This window comes from Neltuma alba, unplaced genomic scaffold (assembly GCF_004799145.2).
Source record: "Neltuma alba isolate B1F8T4 unplaced genomic scaffold, ASM479914v2 tig00003316_pilon, whole genome shotgun sequence".
Classification (NCBI taxonomy): Eukaryota; Viridiplantae; Streptophyta; class Magnoliopsida; order Fabales; family Fabaceae; genus Neltuma; species Neltuma alba.
Window position 1 is genome coordinate 2,183 of NW_021633234.1, and position 21,750 is coordinate 23,932.

The 21,750-nt window shown below is 33.2% G+C and overlaps 2 protein-coding genes and 1 pseudogene across 2 annotated transcripts; 1 reads left to right on the plus strand and 2 right to left on the minus strand.

The window, feature by feature from the left end:
• Positions 1-510: 510 nt before the first annotated feature.
• LOC114741201 (MDIS1-interacting receptor like kinase 2-like) lies at positions 511-3,668 on the minus strand. Its single transcript, XM_028929454.1, has 2 exons — positions 953-3,668; positions 511-866 (listed from the first exon to the last, which is right to left on the minus strand). The coding sequence occupies exons 1-2, from the start codon at positions 3,666-3,668 to the stop codon at positions 511-513; spliced, it is 3,072 nt and encodes a 1,023-aa protein (XP_028785287.1).
• Positions 3,669-10,050: 6,382 nt separating this feature from the next.
• Positions 10,051-15,514, plus strand: LOC114741197 (subtilisin-like protease Glyma18g48580). The gene is made up of 11 exons (XM_028929451.1): positions 10,051-10,134; positions 10,231-10,340; positions 10,431-10,528; positions 10,711-10,875; positions 11,519-11,645; positions 13,007-13,556; positions 13,724-13,818; positions 13,921-14,187; positions 14,280-14,394; positions 14,488-14,701; positions 14,797-15,514. Exons 1-11 carry the CDS (start codon positions 10,051-10,053, stop codon positions 15,354-15,356), a joined length of 2,385 nt encoding a protein of 794 aa, XP_028785284.1. The 3' UTR covers positions 15,357-15,514.
• A 2,702-nt stretch (positions 15,515-18,216) lies between these two features.
• LOC114741199 (MDIS1-interacting receptor like kinase 2-like) lies at positions 18,217-21,382 on the minus strand (annotated as a pseudogene).
• Between the last annotated feature and the right edge of the window lie 368 nt (positions 21,383-21,750).

Sequence of the window (21,750 nt, forward strand, 5' to 3'; positions counted from 1 at the left end):
TTGAACGGGGTGATGCTTTCCCTTTCCCATTCAGATAATTATTTTGGGATATGATTCATAAGATATAATAATACACAATCACGTGGGATGACTGATTATTAAGTCAAAAGTGAAGCTATTGTATTGTTTATCCCCGAAAAATAATTGATAAATTAAGGTATTTGATTCTATTTACCTAACACATTGCTAACTTCGTTGGAACAATTAACGTTAATGCCAGCTGCTTAACAACGTTAGTAATTATACATTATCACTTTAAGTAAAGCATGACATTTTAAAATTTTTAAGGTGTCTCACTAATTTTTAGGGTGAACCATTTGGTAGTGTTAAATATTGTCATCTATTATATATTCTATAAAAGTGAAAAATATAATGCTCAAAGCAAACATTCACCTAATTCAAGCAACGTAACTGATCATACATATGGTGCATATGATCTTTGAGAGCTTACAATTAATTATGTTCATCAACATGTCAACAGAGACACAAATGACTAACTAATTAATGAGTCTAATCATTCATTAGTTGTCCAATTGTGATGCCGACTAATGGTTCTTCCATATGAGACTTTGGCTGCCGTTCAAGATCCTTAGATACTTGTTCCATTGTTGGACGAGAACGAGGATCCTCATTCAAACAAAAAAATGCTATTTTTGCAACTGTAATAACCTCATCAATGATTGATTTTCTGGGTGCTAAAAGTCGTGGATCCAACACATCCTTTAATAGCAAATCATATGTGGTTGATTTCTCCATCAAAGATGAAATAAGCTCTCCGGGATGCATTCCCATAACGATCTCCAAAGTCAACACTCCAAAGCTGTAAACATCACATTTCTCGTTCGCTTCCATAACATAAGCAATCTCTGCAATAGTTTTAATGTCACAACCTTAATACAACAAAGAGTGTAAAGTACCTTAGGAGAAAAGCAAAAGAAGAAATTATCCTTACCTGGAGCAGCGTAACCGAAGGTGCCAACAAATGTGGTCATATTGTTTGAGTTAGGATTCAGAAACTTGGCTGTTCCAAAGTCAATGAGGTGAGCTTCTTCATATTCTGAAGTTAGAAGTACATTCTTGCTTGATATATCACGATGAACAATAGGAAATGAACAGTCATGATGCATGTGGAATAAAGCAGCAGCGACACCTTTAACGGCATTCACTCTCTTTTTCCAATCAAGCTTAGTGGCTTGTGCTTCATCCTTTAGTATGTTGTCCAAGCTGCCACCTTCCAAGAACTCATAAACCAGAAAGGAGAATCGTGAGTTGGAACAAAACCCATACAACTTCACAATGTTGCGATGTTTGATTTCTGTCAGAGCTCGAATCTCACTTGTGAAAGCTTTCTTGTTAGAGATTTCCCCAATTGGTAAGGAATGAAGCTTTTTTACAGCAACAACATCACCTGTAGGCAACTCGGCCTTATAAACACTTCCTTGGCCACCTTTCCCAACTAGATATCTATCATCAAAGTTCATTGTGGCTTCGATGATATTTTCATACAATATTTCTCTGTTGGAACTCCATACAAAATAAATGTCCTGTGATTGTGCTTCTTCATCTTTGGTTTTTGCTTTTCTTGCATGTAGGAGAAAGATAAAAGAAGCTCCAACCACTACTAATAGTAGTATTGCTAATGGGAGGAATATCTTCAAGAAGATTTTGCTCTTATGACTCATTTGAGAATTACTACAAGGATGTAAGCCAGTGACATTACCACACAAACCTTTATTATTCTTCAATCCTTCAAATGTTTGAAAGGCTGGTTTGTTTGGAACAAGGCCTTCTAATTGATTGTTTGATAGGTCAATAATAGTCAAAGTTGACATTGATCCACTAAAACCAGAAGGAATAGCACCAGTGAGATCATTATGCGAGAGGTTCAATACTTGCAATTTGGGTAACATGCCAAGCGCTGATGGTATTGTTCCATTGAGCAAATTGTCACTAAGATCAAGTTGTTCAAGCTCTCGGAGTTGACCAAACTGAAGGGCAATACTTCCATCAAATTTGTTTCTACTCAAATTCAAGAACTTTAAGTTTTTTAATTCCCCAAGCTCTCTTGTGATTAAGCCATAGAAATTATTTGCTGCCAACTCTAATGTTTCAAGTTGAGTAAGCGATCTTATATTTGAGGGAACATTACCAGAGAAGTTATTGTGGCTCAACAATAGTTTTGTCAACATTATCAACTTGCCTAGTTCTTTTGGAATTTGTCCATACAAATGATTTGAAGACAAGTCAAGTTCACCAAGCTTAGCTGCCTCCCCTAGTTCTGGTGGTATATCACCGGAAAGCTTGTTATTGTTAACATACAATTGCTTGAGATTTTGACACTTTCCCCAACTGGATGAAAGGTGGCCATACAGTTGATTTCCACTTAGATCAATGAAGTCCAAATCAGGATATACTCCAAAAGCATCTGTTACATTATCAACTAGTTGATTACCCTGAAGCCTGAGTCTTCTTAAACTAGAACAATTCTTCAAACTAGTTGGAATGGGACCAATGAGCTGGTTATTTTGAGCAACAAACCTAATTAACATCCCACCCTGACAAATTTCTTGTGGCAGTTGGCCTTGGAAATGATTATTACCCACTTGTAAATTATACCAACTTATGTTGTTCATTTCTCGAGGAAGTTGACCACTGAGGTTGTTCTCAATCAATACTAGAGTGTCAAGCTTTGTCAAGTTTCCTATGGTGGAAGGAATAGGTCCTGAAAGATTGTTATATTCTAGATAGATTTCTTGTAAATTGATCAAGTTTCCAATGGATTGAGGAATTAAACCAGAAAGATTGTTATTTGACAAGACCAACTCCTCGAGACCTGTCAAGTTCCCCATAGAGGGAGGGATTGGCCCATAAAGTTTATTGCTTTCTAAATAAATTGTCTTGAGAGAATCGAGTTTTCCAATTTCATTTGGTATAGGACCAGAGAGATTGCAAAAATCGATATAAAGTTCTTGTAACATGTTCAAGTTTCCAATTGATGATGGGATTCTACCAGATAGCATGGAGTTTCTAGCCAAATCAAGTTGTAAAAGTCTACTCAACATTCCAATCTCTTCTGGAATGGAACCAGAAAGAGAATTTCGAGCAAGCACTAGATCCGTCAGGTTCCTCAAGTTCCCAATTTCACTGGGTATTCTATCCGTAAGCTTACATACACTAAGATCAAGAACACTGAGAGTGCTCAAAGCTCCTATTTCTTTAGGAATGGGACCGGTAATTAAAGGATTCTCTGACAAATTGAACCTCAAAATACTGGATAGGTTACCAATCTCTTGGGGAATGTTTCCATAAAATTGGTTGTAACCCAGGTCAAAATACTGCAAACTAGGAAATGAAGCAAAGCTAAGACTGTGAAGTGTACCTTGTAGGCCAAGATTTGACAGACTTATATTGATCACAAACATGGATTCTTCATCACATGAAATTCCCTTCCAGTTTTTGCAAAGATTAGTGCCATTATTCCACGAAGACAACGTTGCTTGGCTTTGCTCAGTAAGGCTGGCTTTCCAATTCAACAGAGCTTTTGCTTCACCATCTTCAATGGCAGCGGAAACAGAAAATGTAAAGGAAGCAACAAGAAAGAAGAACATGGAGAAGATAATACACTGAAATGATAGAAACTTAGTGGAGTATTCATAACTATCAGACATGGTGGTTGTTTGAAGTGAATAAGTTTCTGTGAATGATGGGTGCGTATATGTGAAGCTTGGGACGAACAAGTTGATGATCATACAGAGAACTTATCCTATAAATGGATGGCCCTTGCAGGCAATAATTATATTTCTGAATATATTACTTTTATTTTATTATCGATTAGTCAAAATTATACATCATTGATCTCAGAGAATATTACCTTGGAAATGCGTCAATATAATGGAGCTCGATAATGATGCTTAGATCTTTTTTTTAAAAAAAAAATTTATCATAAGCAGTAGGTGTGTGATAAAGAGACTGGAATTTTATATATATTGTCTTTTTTCCTCCTTTCAAGTACTATAATTAAAAATTTAAAACGTTGGGACCACAATATTATTTAAGTGTCAGATAAAATATAGCGTGTCATTTTTGTGCAATTTTAGATTTCAAACTTGTCCGTTAGCTCCTCAAGAGCGTGCGGAGAGTAAGTATTTTTTAGGAAAAGAACGGGAAGAGTGGGCATTCAAGAAAACGATGATGATGATTTGTTGGATAATTTAAACCCCCCCCCCAAAAAAAAAAGAAAACATCATAATAATGTACGGCCAAAATAATCGCACCTTTCAAAATATTTATTTTTATACTAATTAAAAATTTTAAGCCTTAAACCCTATTATGTACGAGAACAAAAGTAAATAACAGTGAGATGGATGTCATGCATGTGTTGCTGGAAAATAGAGACCATGGGAAGTGGCATGTCTGTATATATGAATCTATATATATATACACACACACATATATATAGACATTTGGCCAGACCCCATGGCCCCATATTTACCTTGCTTATATAAAATTTCTGATAGTAATCATGTTGATGACTTTGAGAATTTTAAGGAATAATGGGATTTCTCCACTGTTGCTTGATGATTACACAAGGACTTTGATGGGATATATAATTTATTAAAAAAATTAAAGGAGTGGAATTAAAAGTTTAATTGAGGTTTTTTATGTTTTTATTTTACATTCTCTTCGTTAAAATTTTAAAACCTCGTTTTTCTAATTTTTTAAATCAAGTTCACAAAAAAAATTTTCTCCTCCCCCTCCCCTCCATTTTCCTCATATACCAAACATAAGATAAAGATTGGTCATGGCCATTGAGAATTTCTATCACTTTTGGTCTCGTGTTTCGTGAAAAAAAGTGGTGAATTTGCTTTCCAAGTCTTTTAGTGGGGAACGAGCCTCCAAGATTGGCTTGTAAACCCGCCATCCACACCCTTTATAATATTATTTGCAATTTGTAATGATGCGCTGTTGTTGTTGGTTTGAAGTTTGATAATATCGCGATCTCTCTAATTTTAAATATGAGAATTAGATAATTAATTTATAAATATTAAAAAAATTAATTAAGTAATTATTCATAATAAATTTGTGTTAATTTTTCTAAAATACTTATTTGATCATTATCCTATTCATGAGAAAAAAATTTCATGTACAAAGGCAATCAATAGAAATAACTTGAAAAAAATATTATAAATTTTATAGACAAAACATATTAGGGTCTTCTATTTAAGATCAAAACATATACCCCAACTAAATCCTGTGTTTAGGACTAGCGGGAGCAATTATCTTTTTTTATGACGTCCTCTTTTTGTAACTTGAAAAATAAAACAAAAATAATAATAAAATTGCATTTTCTATATCATATCATGATAAGTCAAAGGAAGCCCATATTTTCTTTGGCATGAAAAGAAAGAAACGGAGAATGATTAGTGGAGCTTGTTTGGTATGAGACTATGAGCGAATGGAAAAAGTAAGAAGAAAGCCAAAAATGGGAAAAGGCGTAACTACCCCCATGGCGTTAATCGATAAACTTGGGGTGTGTTTGGATGAAACCAAACCGTGGTTTCGAAAAGTGATTCTGGAAAATAGATTTTGGGAAGAATAGATTTTGGAAAGAATAAATGTTATGAAAAAGTGATTTTGAGAAGTGAGAGTGTTTGAATAGTTGTTATCAGAAGCACTTTTTATATATACAAATTACTAAAAAAAAGACATAAGTTAATATGATAATTACAGAAAAAATAGATTTTATGATATATTTTAATTTGAAGGAATAAAATTGTTAATAATATATTTTTTATTAACATAATTAATAATACATAAGATAATATAATTAATAAATAATTAATATGTATATATATTTTTAAAATATAAGATTAAATATGTTTATAAAAAATATGTTTATAAAAAAAATAACAAGATACATATCCTATAAACTCTCACACTCTCCCTTTTTTCTCCAAAAGCAAAAAATTTCTGTTTTTTCCAAAACCATGGTTTTAAAGCCAAAACCATGGTTTTGGTCCAAAACCATGGTTTGTCCAAAACCAGTGGGTGTTTGGGTGACTTATCACCCAAACCATAGTTTGGGGTGTCACCCAAACGGGGCCTTGGAAGAGCCGCAGGGGTATTCTTGTCTTAAGAAATTGCTTCCTAGGGTAACCTTCCGTATTCTTGAGTGAAAAGGTTTCATGTCACGTTTATGGAAGACTTGGTGTGGACCCCGTTCTTTTTAGATCGATTTAAACTTGGCATTTGTTCAAAAGAAAAACTAATTTAATGATAAAATTTTAGAGAGAGAGAGAGAGAGGTATCCCATTCTAAAATGGTAAAGAGCATGGATTTATTTTATTTTGTTTGCTAAAAAAAACTGTAGTAACTTTCTTCCATTTTTTAATTTTTGTTCATGTTAATATTACAATGGCCTTTAGAAAAGTATTATATTTATCATTAGGATATGGGCTTGCCCCTTGCTGATATTGAAAAGGAAAGCAGAGAATAAAATAAGGCCGTATGCTTTACAGATCGCCGTCAATAAATTAGGGAGATCTAAATTTGAAAAACGACAAATAAAAAACTATGGCCTCGTGTTTTTTAAAAAAAAATTTAAAAAATGTTTAATTACTTATTTTCAGTTAAATATTTTTAAAATGAAAATACAAAAATTTGTTTTTAAAAATTAAAAACGAAAACGATTTTTAGTTGTTTTCTTATTTTTTATTCGAAAAAATTGAGAAATTCTTTTTTTCACTAGTAACATTTTCCTCACTTGAGAATATGAGTTTTCATTGAAGTTTCACCCTCTAATCCTATTTTTAAATACAATTTTTCAGAGCAATTATCTAAATAGATTTTTTTTTCTGTTTTCAAAACTTGTTTTAAAAAATGATTTTATAAATGTTTTTGAGAAAGTCGAAAACAGAAACAAACAGGGCTTATGAAATTCTTTAATACCATGTATCAAATTAAAACTTAACTTGGATTTATCGGTCATACCAAAAGTTTTGAATAACCAAATTGTATTTTTTTTTTTCTCGTATTGAGCCTAAGGCGATGTTATTTTGAGTTCAAAAGAAAAAACTAATGGTCCTTTGGATTTATACTTTAATTCAAAAATTTGTTTTGCTAAATTATATGTGATTTATATATGAATTTTTTGTTTATTTATGATTATACTTTGTTCTTTAAAATTGCTCTTTTTAAGATTATGGGTAAATTTTTTCTATATTTTAATTATGATTTGATTTCTCAATTACCAATTGACCTTTCAATTATCAGTTCAATTGGGTTAATCACCAATCTAGTTTCCACTTTTCATCCCTTTCTCATATGTATAATGTATTAGTTAGACGGCATTTTTTTAGATTATAATATTTCCATTGGTAATGAGGAATTAATTATAGGTCATCTTAATTGAATTGGCTAGCACAAGTTGGCAAAATATATATAATGAAAATATGCCTTTTCTAGTGGGAATGCTTTAGCAGGCATGATTAATTACTCACAAACCCCCTTTTTTCATTAATATATAAAAGAATATGATTTTCAATAAAATAATATTGGATAAGTATATTTGTTTAGAAAAATGATAATGTTATTTTTCTTTTGCAAATCTAATCCATTCAATTTCTATAATTAAAAAAAATAAAGATTCAACTTTTATCTTTCATGACCAGGTCATTACGCACATTCCAATACCCCCTTTTTGTAATTTCTTTGTGTAGTTAATTTACGTCAACACAACAAAGATTTAAATAGAGAAAATAGTAAATAAAGATCCTCAATATGTGAAATTGTGATTTGAGACCCTCAATTTGAAAAATAACAAATAAAGACCCGGTTTCATATTGCAAATATGAAATCTTAGCGAAATGACTGAAATGCCCCTCATCCGGGTTGTGATTTGGTATACTAAAGTTGTCATTCGCTAAAGTGAACTTGTCATTTCTTATAGTCAACTTATCATTTGACATACACTCAGCAAGGTGTGATTTGATCTACTGAAATTGTCATTTGCTAAAGTGAACTTATTATTTTCCATAGTCAACTTGTTACTTGGCTAAGAGGCATTTTAGACATTTCACTAAGATTTCATATTTCCAATATGAGATCGGGTCTTTATTTGTTATTTTTCAAATTGAGGGTCCCAAATCAGGATTTCACATGTTGAGAGTTTTTATTTGTCATTTTCTCATTTAAATATGACTCTTATAATAAAAGCGTACCCTTATTTTATGAACATTGCACACTCACATGGTCTAATACTTAAATTAGTGAAAATTAATTAATGTAGAGTAGTTTACAAAAAATTCATTGCTCTGGACCAATATGGAAAATTGGTTGGCATAACCTAAAAAATAATCAATCTTAACGAAATATGAAATCTAATAAAAATAATCATAAGATTCTCTCGAGTTGTAATATAATAGATTATGATTCTCTCGTGAAAGAAGCAGCTTTTCACGAAACCAAGATAAATGATGCATAGGTCATGTGTACAAGTCTCATTTCTCTTAAGAATTATCTAATATCTAATGTATTTTATAGGTATTTTTATTTCATAAGGCGAATTTTTAATCCTATTTAACAGATAATGAATATATTTAATCAGAGTACAAGCATTTTGGGAACCAGTTTCGATACTTATAGCATTTTGTAATGGTTTGGATTTAAATTTTTTAAATAATAATTTTTAGATCAAAAAGTATTTCAAAAAAAACTCTCAATTAAAAGATTACATTTATTTTAGATTATCTATCTATTAAAAGAAAATAATTTTTTAAAAAATATATAAAAAATTAAATCTCAGCCATCTATATTAAATTTAAATGGTTGAAATTCAATTAGTGTCATGGTGATCATGATGAGCACCGAAATTGATACTTTCTTAGTATAAAAATTTATCAAGTCCTACTCAACATTATCACCAATAAAATTTTTAACAAGAAATTTTTCTCAGTTTTCCCATTTCTCAGAAAGCATTTTACTTAAATTTTCAAATAAAATAATGTGCACAAATCTAAAAGAAGAAGATAATAAGCCCAATAACCCTGTTTTCTACCATTGCATGAAGAACGCATTGGAATTATTATGGTGACAAATAGAATAATATAATGAAGCATAGGAATCAAAAGGAAAATCACTGGCCACCATTTTCTTGGTTACCTTAGAAATAGAATATTAAGTGTCACTTTCCAACAACCACATGTTGATTAATTTATATGAAGATTGTATTAAATACTTTTGAAACATCATGTTTAACAAGAACCTTTAAAATCAAATAAAAAAAATAACAATGTTGTTTTATCAAATTTTATTTTTCCAAAGCAGCCATATTTCTTCTTGTCGTTCAAACTTGGTGTACTTATAAAATTTGATACATTAATCATCACGTTTATGACTTGTGAACCACATTGCATATTGTAAATTTTAATCCTAACCATAAATTTAAGTTATAATTATTAAACATCACACATGAAAAAATTGGTTGAGCTAGTCTTTCGAATTGATGTTTTTCCTAGTTTATTAATTAATAAGTAGTAATAATTCATTCTTTGCTTATTGCTTCTAAAAAACAAGGAGTTAATGATAAATAAGGATATTTATGAAAAATGAGTATTTAATACTATGGACACAAGTTTTACATATATATATATATATATAATATGTTTGCATACAGGTATTCTTTTTAGCAGAAATTTCGTTTTGGAACACAATCAGCCACACCAATCTCTTGTTAATTAGCAGAAATTTGAATATTATTGGTTCGTCTTCTTTACAATCTAAACCCCCATGATTAATGGTATTTATATTTCAAACTAAAATTATGAGAAAATTGACTTGACCTATTTAAAATGACTTGGCCTATCTGAGTTGGACGAGAGAACAAAGCTACACAATCTATATATGAAGTGTATATAATATGAACACGACTCATTCATCCCAACAATAATCCAGGATTTCACTACCAGGATGTAATAATATAAGGGATATATATAGAGCCAGGAGGAAGAAGCAGACTCGCCAGTGTGGTTCATCACTATCTATTTCTCAACAATGTTGCAGCTTCTTTTCTCAACCTTTCTGCTTTGCTTCTCCTTCATTACACAGCTTCAGCAACCTGTGTATGCCATTAAAAAGGCAAGTGTGTTGTGTGTGGGTGTTATATATATATGTATGTATGTATGTACGCATGTATGTATCAACAACCTTCATTAATTTCACCGCTAATTGCAGTCGTACGTTGTATACCTGGGATCACATTCTCATGGCCCCCGACCTTCTTCTGCTGACATGGACTCTGCTACAAACTCCCAACATGATTTGCTCGCTTCTGTTCTGGGAAGGTACTGTCTGTTCTGTTCAATCTCAACATTGTCTTCATGATTAATGTAGATATATATATATATATATATATATATTGATGTGTTTGGCAGCCATGAGAAGGCCAAAGAAGCTATGTTTTACTCTTACAATAAACACATCAATGGCTTTGCTGCATTACTTGAAGACGAAGAGGCACAAGAGCTCCAAAGTAAGAGTTTTTAAATTTATATATGAACTCATCATTATCGTCATCCTCATCATCTTTTACAGACAGAGTGGTTCAGATCTGTTTTTGTTATGAAAGTGGATCTGGAACATGTGGGTTGAGTTGCGTGAGACGATAAAGAAACTATGGTTGGGAAGATGATATATACATATATGTATATGCAGAAAATCCAAGAGTGGTGTCAGTGTTCTTGAGCCAATCACATAAGCTGCACACAACCAGGTCATGGGACTTTCTTGAACAAGAGAGGAATGGAAGAGTTAGATTGGACTCTGCGTGGGTGAGGGGCAATTTTGGTCAGAATGTCATCATAGGCAGCATTGACACTGGTAATATAATTCCTTCTATCTATCAGTAAATGTCTGTATATATTCTGCCATAGTCCTATTAGAGCAAATGTGAGATAATTTGTGGTGTATTCCTCTTCTATATATAGAATGGATCTTATATGCAGGGGTTGGCTGGTAACCTGAGAACAGTGTTAGATAAAATTCCTCTCATATCCTCCCACATATTTACCTTTAAAGTCACTTTTAAAAAGCTAATATGAACACCCTCATAAGCAATATTTTTTGCTTGTTTGAAAATTTAATACGCTTTTTTATTTTTATGCCTAACAAATCCCACTTAGTATCTCTCACTCTTTCCCCACTTATTCTGTCTCTCACTCACCATCTTCATGAATAAGGGTATGTTTGAAAAAGAAATTATATTTCTTATATATTTATTAATTTTAACTAATTTGAGCTACCATTTTGATTGACGTAATTTTTAATTAGCTGCTGGGTGTATATATAAAAGACTGAAAGGACTACTAATTAATTTTTTAAATATAATTTTATTTTAATTTATTAGAAGAAGACTTGAAGGTTAATGTAGTATTTCTTTTGTATATTTTTAAATAAAAGTAAAATTTAAAATATTTATATACTTTAAGATAAAGTTAATGAGTTTCCAAATTTGCTTCCACAGGTGTTTGGCCAGAATCCAGAAGCTTCCGAGACAATGGATACGGACCAATACCAAGGAAGTGGCGCGGCGGATCCAAATGTGAGCTGCTCAGTTTGTCCGGCATTGCAAACAGAACTCTTTGCAACAGGTTCCATTTTTTTTTATTTATTTATTTTGCTAATTTAATTTGAATGCTTGCTTTAAAAACCTTATTAATTTCATTACCAAAATTATAGCGACAAGGAAACGGACAATTCGTCAATGGCTGGTGAGTAAGAACTTGTGATATGGCAGTGTGTGCAAGAAACTGCGATACCGATGTCTCACCATCTATCAAATATTGAAATATAGTATATCTAATTTACCTACCAAAACAAAAGAATATAATATAAAAACTCGTTTGATTCTTAATATAGGACTTAATTATTGAGTTGATTTTGATCTTATATATAAGACATATTTCTTATATATATCAGTTTTTTTTTAAATTACCCCTATGGATACTTTTTCAACTATAATCAAATAGAAGAAGGAGGGAGGATATTAAAAAAGATGATTATGGTGTTTTAGAAAAAGTATGTTATATTTCTTATAATTATCTAATTTATCTGACTTTCTTAATCTAATCAAATTAATTAAATATATTTTATACTAAGAACCGGAAAAGTATATATATGTTTAAATATAATATATGACATGCAGGAAACAACGAAGAATTGGACGATTCACAATTGGTTCGTATCAATGGGGATCACATGGCCTACCATGGGCTCACAACTTCCAACTATTTTTATACATTTCTTTATTTTGTTTGTAAAACAATTTTAATATTAAATTTAGCCCTCACATTCTCTGAAATTTTCAATTTTACCCACATCATATGTGTCTCTTTAGAGCCATCTCCATCACCAAATCATCTTAGATTATAAATATCAAGATTAGAGGCCAGATCTACAATTTTTTATATCATTATCTGACTCAATCAGATTCAAACATTATCAGGCTCAATTATAAAATTACATAGGCTCAAATTCGAAACCACTATTTAAGCAATCAAAGCCTCTCCCACTAAAAGCAATACCTCTTAGTTCAATGGGCACTTAATTTATACTATTTCATCTTTAATTATGTAAAAAAAAGTATATGCCAACCCTAATTGTTCTTGTGTGTGTTGATACAACCACTTTACACGAGTTTCAATCACTGTCAAGTCAATCAAATTTATTTTAATTTAAGCACACATACGGTAAGCCAATTTTTTCACCTTTAAAATTTATGTTGTTACTTTTAAGTTATATTAATTTCTTTCAATTTTACTAAAATTATTTTTAAAAAAATCAAAATTCCCCCAACACAAAGTCACAAACCTTTCACTATTGTTCAATTTAATTTTCTCCAATTAAAATACTACCCATGAACTTATTTATAGACACACACTCCAAAATTTAATAAGAAGAAAATCTGTATATCCATATACATGCTCACGATCTATGTAACATGATGAAACAGGAAGATAATAGGAGCAAAAACCTTCTTTCAAGGCTATGAAACAAAAAATGGACCCCTTAGCTCATCAACTCGAATCAGTGCCCGTGACAGTTTTGGCCATGGAACCCATACGTTGTCAACGGCCGGCGGCGAATTTGTGAGAGATGTGAGCGTTCTCCGAAATGGTAACGGCACTGCAAAAGGAGGATCTCCAAAAGCTCGTCTTGCAGTGTACAAAGTATGCTGGGGCAGCGGTAATTCTGAAGAGTGCACTGATGAAGACTTGATTAAAGCTTTTGATGAAGCTATTCATGATGGTGTTGATGTGCTCTCTGTTTCGATCGGCCGGAGCGCCGTCCCAAATGTCAACGACATGTTGACCAATGGGATCTCCATTGGATCCTTTCATGCAGTTTCAAGAGGTGTTCTAGTTGTTGCCTCTGCTGGTAACGATGGACCTGAGCTTCAAACTGTGTCCAATGTGGCACCTTGGATCTTCACTATTGCTTCTGGCTCTATTGACAGAGACTTCAGTAATAATATTACTCTCAGTAATGGCCAACTCATGAAGGTATTTGCCTATAACATCGAGATATCAATATCAGCATATATGTATATATACAGAAGCAGCACTATTAATAAGCTATTAACAGTTCAGCTCATTTCTCAACAAGACAACAATACACCAATGTGATATTATGCTTTTGATTGATTGTTTCTAATAACTTGGACAATCAGGGGACCAGTCTTGCCACAAACTCAACATCACGACAATTAGTTCCTGTGCTAATTGCTGGTAATGCTAGGCTTCCTAATGTGACATTTGACGATGCGTAAGAACAAAATTACCTATTCTTGAATAGATTTTTGAGTGTGTTGACCTATCAGATGTTTATATGTCAGTATGAGTACAAACATTTTGGCTCCTATTGCAGGGACCATTGCAAACCTGGAACACTTGATCCAAACAAAGTAAGAGGTAGTATATTGGTATGCCGGAGAGGAAGGAGCTTAAGGCCTGTGGACAAGGGACAAGAAGCAAAGCGTGCAGGTGCTTTGAAAATGATTCTGCAAAATGATGAGGATTTGAACACAGCCACAGCTGATGCTCAAGTTATAGATACTTCTAATGTTCCAACATATAGACATCCAAGAAAGAATAAGACCATATCCCAGCAGGAAAAGAATCCTTTGGATGTCAAGTAATTATTATACATCTTTCTCCTCTACCAATCCTTTTGAAATTGTTCTGAAATTATCTGATAACAGGGCAACATTTATAAATAAATTGTAGGAACCTTACTGCATTCTTGAATAACGCAAAAACATTTATCCCAATAAAGCCAGCTCCAAAAGTTTCAGCATTCTCATCCAGGGGACCCAACTTGATTCTGCCGTCAATCCTCAAGGTTATCCATTCTCAAACCATCTAATTTTCCCTAAATCAACTGCATGGTTCCTGAGTTTCTGTGATTCCTAACACTTTTTTTCCCAAAATTTAGCCTGATGTAATTGCACCAGGTCAGGATATAATTGCTGCTTATTCATCAGGGGCAAGTCCCACCAACCTAGATTTAGATGTAGGTCACTTTGACTATAACATTCTATCAGGAACCTCCATGGCATGTCCTCATGTTGCTGGCGTTGCTGGCCTTCTCAAGAATCGCCATCCTAGATGGAGTCCAGCTGCTATCAAATCAGCAATTATGACCACAGGTATGACATACATGAAGTGCTATTGTTATGTGTTTATGGTTTCCTTCTTTTGTTTTCTCACTAATTGAAGCATTTCTAAATCTATGCCCATCCAGCAACCACCCAGGATAATGCCAAACGGCCAATTCTAGATGAAAATGATGATGAAGTAGCAACTCCATTTCATTATGGTTCAGGACACATAAAACCTAACCTTGCAATGGACCCCGGACTTGTTTATGATTTGAAGGCCTCTGATTACCTAAACTTGTTATGTACTTCAGCTTATGAGGAAAGAATAGTTGAATCCATTAATAATAATAAGCCATACAAATGTCCAAGGTCCTACAGACTAGAAGATTTCAACTACCCTTCTATCACATTGCCTTTTCTGAGTGTGAAACCTATAAATGTTACTCGTACAGTAACAAATGTTGGTCCTCCAAGTACATATACTGTAAATGTCAAAGCCCCAGCAGGAGTTGAAGTTGTTGTTCTTCCAACAACTTTGACATTCCAGGGGACAAACCAAAAGAAGAGCTATCTAGTTATTTTTCAAGCAACACGTTCAGCCAAAACTTCAGAGCCTTCATTTGGAGAGTTGACATGGACAGATGGCAAGCACAAAGTGAGAAGTCCTATAGTAATCCCTCAACATGCAAAAATGGCTCTGTAGATTTCAATGTTACCAATCCAGTGTGTTGTGTGTTAATCAGATAGTGAGAGGTAGTGTTAGAGTGACTGTTTTCAGATGTGTGGATATGCTGAACTATGTTATAATTTAAAAATGACGGTTCCTACCAGAAAATAAACCCGCTAGGTCCTCCCAAGCAACTTCAACTTCTGATTTACTGCTTTGGTTTCTACTTTCTTCTATTTGAGTCCTATTGGGTTTCCATTTTGCCCCTGTTTTGTTGAATCATGTGTTGGTCTTTCATCTGCAGAAAAATGATACTGTCCACTTATTTTGAAGTACATAAAGCACATATGAGCCCATATAAAAGGCAACTTTGAAAATAATCTTACTGAGAAATAGATCAATCATCCTCCTGCACAAGACTTGGTGAGAACAAAGAAACAAGGCTCACTATCCACTTAACTCGTTATTCTTGGTAATCCTTATTTGAGATGCAAATAAGATCCGTAATGACCGGCTATTTGACCTAGTAATTTATACCATTCAAATCCAAATATAAAGGCAAAGTAAACCAAATGATATATCTGGTTAAATTCTGTTATGACGCCTGTCCCTAAATTATATTCATGTGAAACAGAGCTAGTTAATATACAAGGATTCAATGCAAATAGCAATCGAAGAATTACACTGCCATAACCTATCTAAGAAATTGAATATACTCAGATCATTAAGTTCGCTAAGAAGCTTAGAAACAAAGAAGCATAACCCATTTCAACGACACAGTAATTATCAAACGATACTCTTGTCACTGTTTACCCTTGATTTTGAGCTAAGCGACGACACCATAGAAGCTTAGGTCAACAGCAGTGGCGCAATTCCTCGATTCAACGACAGATCAGGAGTGTCTACGGTCGATTGAGAAAATCGGGGGGAAGGTCATGGAGAACGTGGAGGCAGAGGTTCACCCAGAAAATTTGTATATATTTTCTGGAAAAACATAAATTTTATTTTTGTTTGCACATGAAAAGAAAAAATCAGAGTTCTTTTAAAACAACAAAGTTGATTTAATTTAGCCTAATTTTAAATTTTTATAAAATATTGAAGTTGCCGTTTTTTTAAAAAAAAAAAAATAAGTTTTAAGTTCGTGAGAAATCTTTTTGTAAAAAAAGAACCTGAAATTAGAAGAAAATTTAAATTATTTTAAAAATGACAGTCAACTTTTTGTTAAAGAAATTCAAGTGCATTAGGTTTGGCCCAGACCCACCACGTGTAGGTACGTTTTTGTGAGAATATTTAGAAATTGCTCATAAAAATTTTTACATTAAACATACACTTTTTTTTATAATCAATTAAAGTAATTTTACTAGCAATAAATTCCTTAGATAGCACCATGTCGTTTCTTATATGCCAAAGCTACAATGCCACACTACCATAACACTAAAAATGTACTTAATGACGCTAGAATGGAGTGAAATTAAATTTTTTTTAAAAGTAAAAAAATCATAAATTTAATTCTACATGTAATCTCAAACTATTGGTATCTATCATTTTGAAATTAAAAAAAAAAAAAAACACTGTTGTGATAGACGTGGCCCACCCTAAAGGTTCATCCGTAGAAAAACAAAATAATTTGACAGTATTTATAGCTTTGTCAAATTTTAAAAAGTTATGGTGGTAGATGTATTCGAAAAAATACGTCAAATTGTTAGATGTATCTTAACCCAATTTTAAACTATAACTCTATACTTTTTTTTTTATTGGATCTTTATTGGTGTTGGTTCTTTTATTGTTACAGTGTTCTTATATTTTATTTATGGGCGATGTGGCATTGACTATGCAAATTCTCTACCCCTCCTTCACTCACTTTTTAAAGTGAATTTTTTTTTCAGTTCTAAAAATTTGACCACGAGTTTTAGTTGTGTTCCTTAAAATTTAAAATAAACGATTTTGATTTCCTAAAATTTAACTTCATTTTGGTTTTAATTTTTAAAATTTGACTACATTTTAGTTTGCCTAAAAATTTGTGGTTCCTATTGAAACCTTATTTTGAGGATCTAAACCAGAGTGACATCAAATTTTAGGGACTAAAAATAATATATTAACTCAAAAAAAAATATCATGTGACTTGATTTATGAAATAAATTTAACCACAACAAAAACAATGATGGATTAATTTTGAATGGCGATACTTTACCCTTCAGATAATTATTTTTTGGATATGATTCACATGAGTACAATGTACGATCACGTGGGATGATTATTAAAGGTGCTTGATTCTATTATTACCTAACACATTGCGAAATCAATTGCAACAATGAACATTATTGCCGGCTGGTTAGCGTCACTAATAATTATATACTGTCATTTTAAGTAGAGCACCATATTTTAAAATTTTTAAGATACCTCAAATGTTTGGGGTAAAACATTAGCTAGTGTCAAATCTCGTACACAAACACGAACAAGAATGATCATCATTTCTATTATTCTATAAGAGTGAAAGATACTACCTCTCGTTATTATTAAATAAGATCTTGTTTAATTTTTATTTTAGTTCTAAGCATATAACCCTAGTTCATTTTGTCTTTCATATTTATGTATTTTTTCCAATGTAATTTTTCTAATAATAGTAATTCTAACCAATACACTTGATTAGTCTGGATATTTTAGAAAAAAACAACATCTATTTATTACAAATAATAAACTTAACTTATTTTTTAATCTACTTAAATTAATTAATTAGCTTTTATATTTAGGATGGACAGTAATATAATGCTCAAAGCAAACATTCACTTTTATTCAAGCCACAAACTGACCCTACATATGGTACATATGATATTTTGAGAGCCTACAATTAGAATGTTCATCAACATATCAGGAGAGACGCAAATGACTTAGGAGTTTAATCATTCATTAGTTGTTTAATTGTGATCGTGGCAAATGGTTCTTCCATGTGAGGCTTTGGTTGCCGTTCAAGCTTCATAGATGCTTGTTCCATGGTTGGACGAGACTGAGGATTCTCATTCAAACAAGAAAATGCTATTTTTGCGACTGCAATAACCTCGTCAAGGATTGATTTCCTAGGTGGTGAAAGTCGTGAGTCCAACACATCCTTTAACAGCAAATCATATGTGGTTGATTTTTCTGTCAAAGATGAAATAAGCTCTCCTGGATGTACTCCCATAATTATCTCTAAAGTCAACACTGCAAAGCTATAAACATCACATTTCTCGTTTGCTTCCATAATGTATGCAATCTCTGCAGTAATTTTAATGTTAACAACCTTAATATAACAAAGAGTAGTAGTAGAGTATTTTAGAAGAAAACAAAAAAGTAAAATTGGACTTACCTGGAGCAGCATACCCGAAGGTACCAACGAATGTGGTCATATTTTTTGAGTCAGGATTGAGAAACTTCGCTGCTCCAAAGTCAATGAGCTGAGCTTCTTCATATCCTGTAGTAAGAAGAACATTCTTGCTTGATATGTCACGATGAACAATGGGAATTGAACAGCCATGATGCATATGGAATAAAGCACTGGCGACACCTTTAACAACATTCACTCTCTTTTTCCAATCAAGCTTAGTGGCTTGGTTCTCATTCTTTAGTATGTTGTTCAAGCTGCCACCTTCCAAGAACTCATAGACCAAAAAAGAGAATCGTGGATTCGAACAAAAACCATACAACTTCACAATGTTACGATGTTTGATTTCTATCAAAGCTCAAATCTCACGTGTGAAAGCTTTCTCATTGAAGATTTCTCCATTGGGTAAGGAATGAAGCTTTTTTACAGCAAAAATATCACCAGTTGGTAACTCCGCCCTATAAACACTTCCTTGGCCACCTTTCCCAATGAGATATCTGTCATCAAAGTTCATTGTGGCTTCGATGATATTTTCATACAATATTTCTCTATTGGAACTCCATACAAAATAAATGTCTTGTGATTGTGCTTCTTCATCTTTGTTTTTGGCTTTTCTTGTGCATAGGAAAAAAATACAAGAAGCTCCAACCACTACCAGTACTAATAGTATGGCCAATAAAAGGAGAATCTTCAAGAAGATTTTGCTCTTACCACGCATTTCAGAATTACTGCAAGGATGTAAACCAGTGACATTACCACACAAACCTTTATTATTCTTCAATCCTTCAAATATTCGAAAGGCTGGTTTGTTTGGAACAGGGCCTTCTAATTGATTGTTTGATAGGTCAACAGTAGTCAAAGTTGACATTGATCCATTGAAACTAGAAGGAATGGTGCTAGTGAGATCATTATGTGAGAGGTTTAATACTTGCAAATTGGGCAACATTCCAAGCCCTGATGGTATTGTTCCATTGAGAAAATTTTCACTGAGATCAAGTCGTTCAAGCTCTTGGAGTTGACCAAACGCAAGGGGAATGCTTTCATGAAACTCGTTTTTGCTCAAGTTCAAGAACTTTAACCTTCTTAGCTCTCCAAGCTCTCTTGTGATTGAGCCGTTGAACCTATTTACTGCCAACTCCAAAGTTTGAAGCTGACTAAGTGATCTTATCTCTATAGGGACATTTCCAGAGAAGTTATTGTGGCTCAAAGAGAGTTTTTGCAAGATGATCAACTTTCCCAATTCTTTTGGAAGTTGTCCAGATAAATGATTTGAAGACAAGTCAAATTCACCAAGCTTAGCTGCCTCCCCTATCTCCAATGGTATTTCACCAGAAAGGTTGTTATTGTGAATAAACAATTGTTTGAGATTTTGACACTTGCCCCACTTGGATGAAACATGGCCATACAATTTATTTCCACTTAGATCAATGAAGTCCAAATTAGGATATACTCCAAAAGCATCTGCTATATTGTCAGCTAGTTGGTTACCCTGAAGCTTGAGTCTTCCTAAACTAGAACAATTCTTCAAACTAGTTGGAATGGGACCCATGAACTGGTTATTTTGAGCAACAAACCTATATAACTTCCCATCCTGACAAATCTGTTGTGGCAATTGGCCATGGAAATGATTATCACCCAGTTGTAAATTGTGCCAAGTTATGTTATTCATTTCTCCCGGAAGGTGACCACTAAGATTGTTCTCCATCAATACTAGAGTGTTGAGCTTTGTCAAGTTTCCTATAGTGGAAGGAATAGGTCCTGAAAGATTGTTATGTTCTAGATAGATTTCTTGTAAATTGATCAAGTTTCCAATGGATTGAGGAATTGAACCAAAAAGATTGTTGTTTGACAATATCAACTTCTCGAGACCCGTCATGTTCCCCATAGAGGGAGGGATTGGCCCATAAAGCTTATTGCTTTCTAAATAAATTGTTGTGAGAGAATGGAGTTTTCCAATTTCATTTGGTATGGGACCAGAGAGACTGCAAGAAACGATATAAAGTTCCTGTAACCTGTTCAAGTTTCCCATTGATGATGGGATTCTACCAGATAACATGGAGTTATTTGACAAATCAAGCTGCAAAAGATTACTCAACATTCCAATCTCTTCTGGAATGGAACCAGAAAGAGAATTTTGACCAAGCACCAGATTCGTCAGGTTCCTCAAGTTCCCAATTTCATTGGGAATTCTATCTATGAGCTTACATGCACTAAGATCAAGAACACTGAGAGTGCTCAAAGCTCCTACTTCTTTAGGAATGGGACCAGTAATTGAAGGATTTTCAGACAAATTGAACCTCAAAATACTGGGCAGGTTACCAATCTCTTGGGGAATGTTTCCATAAAATTGGTTGTCACCCAGGTTCAAATATTGCAGACTAGGAAACGAAGCAAAGCTGAGATTGTGAAGTGTACCTTGAAGTCTAAGACTTGATAGACTTATACTGATCACAGACATGGATTCTTCATCACATGAAATTCCCTTCCAGTTTCTGCAAAGATTAGTGCCATTATTGTTCCATGAAGACAATGTCGCTTGGCTTTGTTTCGTAAGGCTGGCTTTCCAGTTCAGCAGAGCTTTGGCTTCGTCATCGTCAATAGCAGCAGCAGCAGAAAATGCAAAGGAAGCAACAATACAGAAGAATATGGAGAGAATAGTACACCGTAATGATGAAAGCTTAGAGGAGTATTTACTTTCAGGCATGGTTGTTTTGGTGAATTATTGAAGTGATCAAGTTTCAGTAAATGATGGGAGAGTATGTGTGAAGCTTGGGACGATCACGAGGTGATGATGATGCAGAACTTCCTATCCTATATAAATCACTCATCATGGCGATGTTGTTTCCGTGTCACTTTCAAACTTCTTGAGACAAAATTTCCCATGACAAATAACCCACATTTCAGCTTCCTCAATTTTTTGTTACTCCAATATAACCCAACAAGCCCATATACTCATTGCAAGCTCATTCTAATTTTTCCTATAAATTCTCATTAATCATCATCAAAGTTAGTAAAGACGGGAAACTTGAGATAATTTCCTAATGCCTACCAAATAAAATAAAATAAAATGTC

Bases quoted from the DNA above. Each gene is read 5' to 3' on its own strand.
- LOC114741201 (XM_028929454.1), bottom strand. From the start codon at position 3,668: ATGTCTGATAGTTATGAATACTCCACTAAGTTTCTATCATTTCAGTGT. The intron at 867-952 runs GTAAGGATAATT...AAACTATTGCAG, and splicing joins CTTCGGTTACGCTGCTCCAG to AGATTGCTTATGTTATGGAA.
- LOC114741197 (XM_028929451.1), top strand. From the start codon at position 10,051: ATGTTGCAGCTTCTTTTCTCAACCTTTCTGCTTTGCTTCTCCTTCATT. The intron at 10,341-10,430 runs GTACTGTCTGTT...TGTGTTTGGCAG, and splicing joins CTCGCTTCTGTTCTGGGAAG to CCATGAGAAGGCCAAAGAAG. The intron at 14,188-14,279 runs GTAATTATTATA...AATAAATTGTAG, and splicing joins AAGAATCCTTTGGATGTCAA to GAACCTTACTGCATTCTTGA.